At 35.0% G+C, this 10800-nt stretch overlaps 1 protein-coding gene and 1 long non-coding RNA gene across 2 annotated transcripts in view; both read right to left on the bottom strand.

The window, feature by feature from the left end:
• Nucleotides 1-10800, bottom strand: part of LOC310722034 — a 120064-nt gene that overhangs the window by 61460 nt on the left and 47804 nt on the right. The window lies entirely within an intron of this gene.
• Nucleotides 1158-2994, bottom strand: LOC310722327 (red-sensitive opsin). The gene is made up of 6 exons (XM_083534672.1): nt 2706-2994; nt 2321-2617; nt 2064-2232; nt 1801-1966; nt 1478-1717; nt 1158-1388 (listed from the first exon to the last, which is right to left on the bottom strand). Exons 1-6 carry the CDS (start codon nt 2806-2808, stop codon nt 1287-1289), a joined length of 1077 nt encoding a protein of 358 aa, XP_083390798.1. The 5' UTR covers nt 2809-2994; the 3' UTR covers nt 1158-1286.

Raw genomic sequence — 10800 nt, 5'->3', positions numbered from 1 at the left:
AATTCCAAAGCAAATCTTCTTTAACACCACAAAAGATTTTAGAAATCTATCAGACAGATGAAAATATCACACGTTCATAGCCATTATTTAATAAAAAACTCCAATATATTGTGGTATACAGCTAAAATAACAATAACTTTAGCTTAATCTCAAACTGAAAGTAAATTGAGATATCTTATCTCTTACAGTTATTAAAAAATGTAATATTTTTTTAAAACAAAAATCTGTATCATGATTTTTTATATCGCCAACGCTTTTTTTTGTACACAATGTATGCACGAGTGTTTAGGAGCTTATATGAGCTCACTCATGAGGTCCTGTTTAATCTTCTTCTTCTTCTTCTTCTTCTTCTTCTTCTTCTTCTTCTTTTGGCTGCTCTCATTAGGGGTCGCCACAGTGGATAATCCCTCTCCATACCCCCCTGTCCTCTCTTTAAAACCAACTACCTGCATGTCTTCCCTCACCACATCCATAAACCTCCTCTTTGGCCTTCCTCTTTTTCTCTTCTTCCTGGTGTCTCCATCCTCAGCATTCTCCTATCGATATATCCCATGTCCCTCCTCTGCACATGTCCAAACCATCTCAATCTCACCTTCCTCACCTTGTATCCAAAATGTCCTACATGCACTGTCCCTCTAATAATATAATAATAATACCTTAAAAAAATATAACTTCTAATGGTTATATCGAAAGGTTTCTAAACCCCATTTGTTGTGGGTCTATTTTTTTTTTCAAATGCTCACAAAATTTCTTTTTAGAATACATATCATTATAGACACAAATTATAACCTGTTCTGAAATGGACTTTATATTGACAGAGAGACCACTTTAGTATAGTCATCTGCTGCACATTTACTTAACACATAAAACATGTTTACATAAAAATTTTATATTCTCAATTTTTTTTGTTTTGTTTTCGATAATTTGCAATCCTACATAAATGATAAAACTTGACAGCAATCACAGAAATCCATTACCAATACATATTTATATTGAGTATCATTGTTTTAAAAGTATGTTTGTATAAACAAATAATTATGGGGAACAGTTCATTCAAAATATTATCTTGTAAAAATTCAGTGAAGTTCAGTTTTTCCACTGAACTACCCAAAAATCTGGTTGCAAAAATACAAATAACAAAATACATAAATCTGATACAGTTTGCAGTTTGATTTTGTAATCTTGGATATTTCAGACTTAAGGGTAACAAAAAGTGAAGAAATCGAAATGTTCAGTGTGCTAAAATCTTTTTCATGTCATTTTCACAAAGTAGATTTTCATAGTTTTTATGCAGGTGCCACAGAGGAGACTTCTGTTTTCGAGGTAGACGACACTTCAGAGCCATCATCAACCTTTTTCCCAAAGAGTTGCAGGATGCATGAACGGAACTACAAAGAAAGATAAATTTTTTTAAATTGATAAACATAATGCAATATCACTATCTAGACATCTACAACAGTGACTGTTCATTTGTTACCTGTCGGTTCATAAAAACATAGATAATGGGGTTGTAGATGGTGGCGCTTTTTGCAAAGTAGGCAGGCATGGCTGCTGCAAGTGGATGAAAGGCATAACCTGGGTTAGCAGCGGCGAAGCAGGCAAAGAAAGTGTATGGCCCCCAGCAAAAACAATAAGCAGCAATCATGACAACAATCATTCTGCTGACTTCTTTTTCAGCCTTTTGTGTTGATTCAGATTCCTTCTGTTGTGCTGCAACCTGGGAAAAATAGAAATGCGAAGGATGACTGAACTCTAATGAGGTAAATATAGATACATTGTATTGAAAATGGGATTTCTTACCGCACGAATGGCCATCAACACAGCAAGGTAGCAGAGAATGATAATGCCTAAAGGTATAATGCAGCAGGTGATCATAAGTGCAATCATGTAAGACTGGACTCCAGGATCTTCACTTCCACTGAATACATCTGGTCCACAAGAGGTCTTTAGGCCATGAGGCCAATATCTATAAGACAAGTAATATGTAAAGATAATTCTTCTATACATTAGATTACTAGCTATATAAAAGAAATACCAATTAACACTTAAGACTGTAAACGTACCTGCTCCATCCAAACATAGGAAGTGAAGTCCAAAATGCAGACCAGACCCAAGTAAAGATAATGCCACCAGCGGCCCATTTAGCATCAAATTTTACATTTCCGAAAGGTTTGCACACCACCACCCATCTCTCAAATGATATGACAGTCAGAGACCACAAACCAGCAATACCTACAGAATTAATTAGCAGGGTTTTTATGAATCAGAAAGACAGTTTGGTGCTAGTACTTTGCCTACATATTTAATCAAGATTGCTTACCACAGCAAGCAACAGTGAAACCCTCAAATATGCAAAGTGGATGTCCAAGGATAAAGTAGCCAAACATTTGATTACAGACACTAACTGTGCTGGCAAGCAGTGTCTCTAAAAGATCAGCTATTGCAAGATTGACCAAAATCCAGTTCAGAGGGTGACGAAGCTTCTTGAATTTGGCTGTGGCTACCAGTACCAGGCCATTAGTGAAGGTTGAGGCAACAACCACAAAAAGCATCCACATTGTGGAAACATTGAACACCCATCTTGGGGCAATGTGGTAGTTGGGTCCCTCAAATGGATCTAAAAAAGAAAGAGAAAGCTTCTGTCAAGTTCAGTGAAGCATTTCATAGCAGATACGGAGAACGTTATGTATTGGAGGGTTACTCACCTTTGGTATTATTGCTGTTTGTGAATGTGAAGGCTGCTTCCCGTGTAGTTTCATCACCTCGTCGCCTGGCTGCAAACATAGCTTCTCCCCACTGCTCTGCCATTGTAAGGTTTTTGACTTATGTCCTAGATTGCTTCCTTATCTAACCCTCTAATTTGTCTGCAACTTTCTTATTCCCACAATGTTTTTTGTTATTCCCTCGGCTATCTCTTTCTGAAGGGTACCTGTAGATCTCCTATTGTATCTTTATGTGGTTTTATATGCAATCTGACAATTTGTAGGTGGAGTCAAACTAACCTACAAACAGGGTCAGGATTGGTACTTCTGACTGGATAAAGTCAGTGGGGGCATGTGGAATTGAAAAAAAAAAAAACCAGAAGGTGACTAGGAAAAAAGGAGACTCCAATTAATATATTAGCTTACAAAGGACTAAGCTACTTTTACTTCCAGTATGTAGGATTGCTAAAGTGTAGATGAAGTCGAAACATCATGCCATGGAGCTTTAGCCAGGACTTTTAGACCCTTTACACTGATTAAATGGTGAGATGACCTTACATGTAGCAGTGTAATTACTAAGTAGCGCTGCACTATTTTCAGGTGAAGCAGAGGATTTTTTTTACTTTTAAGGCTTAATCTTGTATTTTTAATTTTTATGGTTTTATAATTTAAATGTTTAAACCATTAAACCATTAAAGTCAGCAAGTTTTAATTTGTTCTTTATACAGATGCTGTTCATCACTGAAAGTTTTGTTAAAATGTCAAGTAAGAGTAACCAGTAAAGGAAGTTGTTTACCATTTTACCAGCTGACCCTATGGGCAATGATGTATGAGTGATAAATGAGTGGCATATTATTATTCATTTTTATGTACTCAATTTTTTTTATGTACTCATTTTTATAACTGTGTAATAATTAAACTTTTGATGTACCATTCAAGGCTAAAGCAAAATTATTTTCCAAGAGATAATTTGTGCTTGTAGTGTAACTCATATATTAATTTAAACACACAATGACACATAAACCAGATGTGTAGGCTAAGTTTTAGCTTAGCACAAATTGGCTTATTAGGAGAAGTAGGGTCCTTGTTACCCTGTACATTTGATCTTAATTAGTATTGACAAGGATGGAGTAAAACCTTTCTAATCCTTTATAGCTAATGGTTCAGAAAAGGTATCCTTGTGTCACTTTTGTGGGTGAAAGAAATTGCCACAGAAATGTTGAACACATGTTCTACTATTTTAAATGACTAAAATCAATAGAAAAACATCTTGTTTGTTTTTTGGAGAATCATCAAATTTAAACTGTGATAAATTACATTTAAAGCAGTGCTGCATAAACTTAATCATCAGTAAAAACATATTTCACAATCCAGTCAGTGCTTAAGTAATAATGGGAGCATTTCCCATAACCATTAGCAGTATAAACATTTTAAATGTTTTTTCTTCCCCCCACCTGATTGTGGTGCAATAAAAACATGAACGTTTAATTTATGTACATTCGCCATCCACTTCAATCTACTACAAACATTTATGCAATTATTGAATCTGTCAGCAGCATGCATTGATCATGCAGATACAGGCCAGGAGCTTCAGTTACTATTCATATTAAAGATCAGAAACGGGGAAAATTTGAATTTTGTGGCTTTAACCATGGCACAGTTGTTGATGCCAGTTGAGGAATTTCACATACAAAATGATGATTTTATAATTACATTAATAAACAGGTGTGCAAGTGTTTCTATTATAGTGGATGGTAGGTGTATAGACCCTTGGATCTATAATGATCGCAAATGTTGAGTTATTTTATGAGTTGCTCAGTAGTTCCTAGTTTTATAACCACAAATGACTATAAAAGACTATCGAAAGAAAATTACTCATAATCTTACATTCCAGTGCTCATGTTAGTTCTCACTCTCCAGTGTTCTGTATTGTTTAAAGATTTATAATCACACTCTTGATGTCACTTAAATGAGGATGGGTTCCCCTTTTGAGTCTGGTTCCTCATAACATCTAGGGGAGTTGTTCCTTGCCACAGTCACCACGGCTGCTCATCAGGGATAAATGCACACCATTCACCTCAAAATTCTGTGAAGCTGCTTTGAGACAATGTCTGTTGTGAAAAGCGCTTTAGAAATAAACTTGACTTCTACACAATGTTTCTATGGCTGCTTTTGCTTCTGTTATTACTTCAGACTAAAGCCTAGGACTGTTATTACCATCTACCTACCCCCATGAAATGTGTACATTGGCACTGACAACACAACCTGGTGTTCCAAAGAGCCTTTCCCTGTGCAATACCCTGGTAAATACACCTGGGCAGTAACTGGCTAATCAGTGGTTTTTGACCAGTATTTATATCAGTATATTGTTGGATATTCTCGGGTAATACGCTATCAATGAGGTTTGTATTCCTCTACTGTTGTTAAATTTATTATTTTTATCAGTTTCTCATTGGTCACTGAATAATACAGAATAATCAATGGTAGCAACTGATTAATAACCGAGACCTGAAACCTAAAAAAAACCCAACTGAAACCATTTGCTTGAATCTCTATGAAACACTTAAGACAGTACATCATAAAATTATTTAGTCTTGTGTATACCAGAAAAACAACATTTTGATACAAGCATTTGATTTATTATGCAGTATTGGGTGCATACAAACTGTTGTTTGTTTAGCTACAAGTCTTTAATGGTACTTAAAACCTAAAGACATGGAGAACTACAGGACACAAATTCATATTTAATTAAAATTTTCTCATCTAGCCAACATTGTTTGCTATCCTGTGCAATGGCAAGTGTTATTAAGGAGCAGGTGTAAATATGTGAATAAGATGTAAATAAAATAAAAATGAAATTTCTACATTAATGAAGCATAATAATGAGAGATATATCTAAGGAATAATATGCTTAGAGGTAAAGAAAAACTTGCTGGAACTAGGAATTGACTGTGTGGTGAGAAGACCTGTGACTTTATGTCACAAACAGGTAAAACTATAAGAGTTCATCTCATGTACAGTTGGGAACAGACTGTACACTCACCATCCACTTTATTCTATTATTCTTTTTTTCAATTATTCTATTTCTAACACCTGTACATTCTGACAGTGATCCGATCAACTCTTGTTCATCCAATGGTTTTTTTTCTGTCTAAAATTCCAGGAAATAAGCAAAAAAGCACAAAAACAACAATCTGTTTCAAAAATCCCATGCTATAAACAAACTTTTCAGATCACTTTTCCTTCATTCTGATATTTGATGTAAACATTACCTGAAGCTCTTGGCCTGTGTTGTATTGTGCTGCTGGTACATGATCTGATAACAGCATGAATGTGCATGTTTTCTTTTTTCTCTCACAGTGTATAAGATCATAGTTTTTGTACTCAATAATGAATTAACAGTATGACAAGAGTGACAAGTAATATAATATCTAATTCAACAGCTATAAATGTAAAAAAGAGCTGCATGAAGATTCAAATACAGTCATGTGATGTTTTATGTATCAGGACATAATAATCTGGTTTTAGAATAATGTAAATACAACCTCAGATGAACAACATTACATAACATTTTACAGTCGTTTCTATTTTTACAAAAATTAAGTTAAAATGAAGAAACCATGTATAAAATTCTAAATACATCGTATGATTCAATATCTTGTAGAAAACCTTCAGCAGAAATAATTTTACATTTACATTTGTTGCATTTTGCAGATGCCCTTATCCACGGTGACATAGAATTACCTCATTTATAAATCTGAGCAGGTGAGGGATATGGGCTTCGATCAAGGACAGCTTGGTGGCTAACTTAAATCAATCATTTTCTGTTTGACAGTCTCTCACTTCATTGTGGAGCAATTGTGGCTCACAAGTCTTTACAATGTTGCTTCAGTTAATTGAGCTTTGTGGGCATTTGTTTATGCTCAGCTTTCTTAAGAATCTGCCATAGCATTTTAGTTGGTATTAGGTCTGGACTTTGACTGGGTTATACAACACCTTGATTCTGTTTTTTGTCAGCTATTCTGATGTAGATTTGCTGGTCTGATCGGGATCATTGATCTTTGACCCAAGTTCAGCCAAGCCTTAGCTGTTGGACAGTTGGCCTTACATTTAACTCTAGGATATATTTGTGTACAGAGGAATTAATAGGCAACTTAATAACTGCATGTCACCCAGGTTCTATGACTACTATACAAGCCCAAATTACCACCTCTCCAACACCAAGTTTAACAGTTGATATTAAGTGTTTGTGCTGATAGCTGTATTTGGTTTTCACCAAACGTGGGGTGCTGTGCATTATGCCCACACTGGTTAATATGCAACTTTGCAAACCTGAGTCATGTTCTTTTCAAGGAGAGACTTTCTCCTGGTAGCCCTACTTGTTTAGTCTTTTTCCAATTGTACTGTCATAAGTTTATTATTTGACATGCTAACTGGGGCCTGTAGGGTCTGAAATGTAACTCTTGGGTTGTTTGAAATTTCTCTGAACATTGCAAGGTCTGACCATGCTTTGAATTTGCGGGGATTTCCACTTCTGAGAAGATTAGCAACTGCCCAAGTGTCTTCTGAATAATGTTCTTCACTGTAGAATTTGAAATTTGACTTAAAATTGTTTGAAAATTGTCTTATAACCCATCCCAGATTTCTTTTCTATGATCATTGCTGACACACACCTGAATTCTCCAGATCAGCAAACCGCTAGGTTTTCACACTTGCTGATGATCAATTAATCCAAAGCATTTTATTAGCAGCACCTGTCTTCTACTTAATCTATTAGCCTCTTCCAGCAGTAAATGTGTATTTAGTTTTTCAAGCATGGCTTTTCCATTTTGACTTTATTTTTGTAAAATTCTGTAAATAATGACAGTGTAATATGCCATAGTCTGTTGTTCATCTGAAGTTGTATTTATCTAAGTTTAAGACTTAAAACAGATGATTTATATTATGCCCTGATACATAAAATCATATAATTTAAAGAAGGTGTACTTTAATTTTCACAACACTGTAGTTCCAGTCCATTTGGTTGCAACAGGTGGACCCCAATTGGGTTTTTACCACATCCTAAGGATAATTAAAGCACAAGATGCACCTGGCCACAATTTGGAGTTCCATATAATAGGTCTGAATAGTTCCCTAGTGGTTAGGATGCGGCGCTCTCACCGTTGCGGCCCGGGTTCGGTTCCCTAACCGGGGATCGAACCCGGGCCGCAACGGTGAGAGCGCCGCCATTAGGGTTGCACAAGCCTTAGTGCTGGTCCCAAGCCTGGATAAATAGGGAGGGTTGCGTTAGGAAGGGCATCTTATATATAAGCAAATATAAGTAAATTTTGTGTATCTATCCTCAGTGAGCAAGCCTGGGGCAACTGGGGCAAGTTAAGATAATGAAGAGAAAATGTCCTTTAGAAGCCCAGCCAAAGCCCAGGGAGCCCCGAAGGTAACAGTTCACACCAGAGCTGGATGCAAGCTGAGTAAACAGGGGAATATGCCTTGTTAATTGAGATGGCCACAAACCCAATTGCTTCTCTAGTTGAGCTCCAGAAAGCATATGTGGAGATAGGAAAAACTTGCAGGTCAACCATCACTAAAATGCTCCACTGATCCTGGCTTTATGTCAGAGAGGCCAGATGGAAGCCCGTCATCAGTGGATTACACATTAAAAGGGCATACAAGGATAAATAGTCATCTCAGTAGGTAGTACTAAAAGGGGGGAGACCTTTGACTTGATGATGCTGTACTTTTTTTTTTATTAACAGCTTCTAGCTGACACTCAGCACAGCATTCATCTTTCTTTCACCACACAAAAAAGCCTGCTTGCATAAAAAATAAAAATAAAAATAAAAATAGCTATATATATTTACTAACAGATGTGTTCTTATACTGCTATGCAAAAATGTTCTTCTGGAAAAGTTTTGCCAAAACAAAATTAGCAAATTAAAAAGAATAATGGCATTTACATCTAGAGTCAGCATGAGGACACTGTCAGGAAACCCTGCGAAATTATTCTATACATAATGTGTACTCATATACTTGTTTATTCTTGTTGGCTTTTATTTTATGTTTTTTTTTAAGAAATAAAAATGTGAACAACAGTTGTGTTTTTTAAACATTTTTATTATTTATTATGTTATATTTAACATATTTAATAATAAACTACTGTTTTATGATACACCACAGATGATAATACAGGGTTATGATGAAATTGTCACTCCTTTATATTGCATTATATTTGCAACATTGTTTGAGTTTTCTTATTGTACTCTAAAATTAAAGCATAGAACAAATAAACAATTGTACATAAAAAAGAAAAAAAAATTATGAAATTATTTGGACCTACTTTTCTGACTCGTTAATATAGGCCACTTTTTCAAATATTGTGTGGATTATTCTTCCTACAAAAAAAAAACAGTGTTTCCACAGTTGTGCTGCACTTGTAGGTTGCTTTGCTTTCACCCTTCTGTCCAATACTATACATCCCAAACCAGTTTGATGTGTTTTAAATCTAGACTGTGCTGGCCATTCTATGATTTCAAGCCTAAAATATTGTTCATCCCTTCTAAGGTAGCTCTGACACAGCCTGGAGGTATGTCTTGGGTCATTTTCTTGCTGTATGAAACCCTGACCATCTAGGCGTATGCCAGAGGAAATCGGTTTTGGGTCTGCCAGACCTCTTCATATCAGAATTTCCTTCAGCGTCCAAGTGGCTTTTGATGGTTTTGATGGTGTTTACCTATTTTTATTTAGCATTTATAATTGTCTGTAATGCCTTCTTTTGTTAATTGCCTTTTTTCACCATTTTCAGAGCAATATATTTCTTCCTGCTGTACAGGAATAAATATTGCTATTTATTAACACCATCTGTTTCAAGGCTGCTTTTTTATAGGCAGAGCATTTGTAATTAATCAACAAAAGTTGTGACACCTGTAGGAAGGCATAATTTACTTCCATTGCTGCAGAAAATGAAAATATAAAGGACTTACCAGTTCTGATGGGGAACAAAAGAATAATTAAAAAGAAAGAAGTAAAGCAAAATAAAGAAAATAAATTAGTGTAATATAAAATTGACAAAAACCTAGGGGATTACATTGTAGCTGTTTGGTTGGCCAATTACAGAATGTTATTATTAGCACCTCTAAATATATAATGTTTAATACTATGTAACTGTTTTCAATTAAAATAATTCTTCTACAATATATTCTAATCACACCTAATATCGGTTGAAATTATTATTGATCAATTATTAGTGAAATCAATCACTTCATTTTAAATGTTCACTTATAAGTTTATTAAGAGAAAAACACAAGTTAAAGCATGACATTTTTCAGATGTTGCAAAGATTATTTTGAGCTCAGGATTCCTGGTTACCGTGTACACCAGGTTCTAATTACTGCTGACAAGTACTAAGTCCAAACCTTGGTAATCCGTGCAGATTGATAGTTCAGGTTAGGGAAAGCTGGGTTTAACAGAAAAGCATGACATAGTCAGGTTTTATCCTTGACCACATCCTGTGATCAGAAAGTAGTGGGCAGCCCGGTGGGGAAAAGGTAGGGTGGGGTTATTACACAGGTACCAGCAGAGCACATCGCAATGAAGAGCACATACAAACAACAGTCTGTATACTTTTTGATTTCATCTTTTAAATATTTCAGATTATATTTAGATTCTTAGTTTAATTAATGGCTTATTTAGCTGAGATTCTTACCACTGAAGAGAACTATTGCACTGTATGGCTGCATTAATTAAATCATTAATTTAATTAAATAATGGAAATTGAAGACTGGAATTTTTACAGCAATGTTCACTGATTTAGTCAAATAAATGTTCTAGTCTATTGAAAGTGTTCTTTAGTTATTTTAATGACTATTATTTTTTATACTAAATGTTTAAAAAAGTATCATTATAAAATCTGTAAAAAAAATTATGGGAATTGATACATCAAACATAGCTTTTTCACCAACACACGGTGTAGCATATTCTTTGTGATCATTTTTAGTATTTCCTGTGGTTCAAATTTCTTCTTCTGTAAACTGTGTTTAATTATCAAGGGCTTCAACAATGTTATACAATAAAAATAATGATAATTTATTCATCGAATTATGCA

Source organism: Silurus aristotelis (assembly GCF_946808225.1).
Source record: "Silurus aristotelis genome assembly, chromosome: 28".
Classification (NCBI taxonomy): Eukaryota; Metazoa; Chordata; class Actinopteri; order Siluriformes; family Siluridae; genus Silurus; species Silurus aristotelis.
The sequence above is the reverse complement of the archived record's forward strand: the minus strand, read 5'-3'. Positions and strand labels throughout refer to the sequence as shown.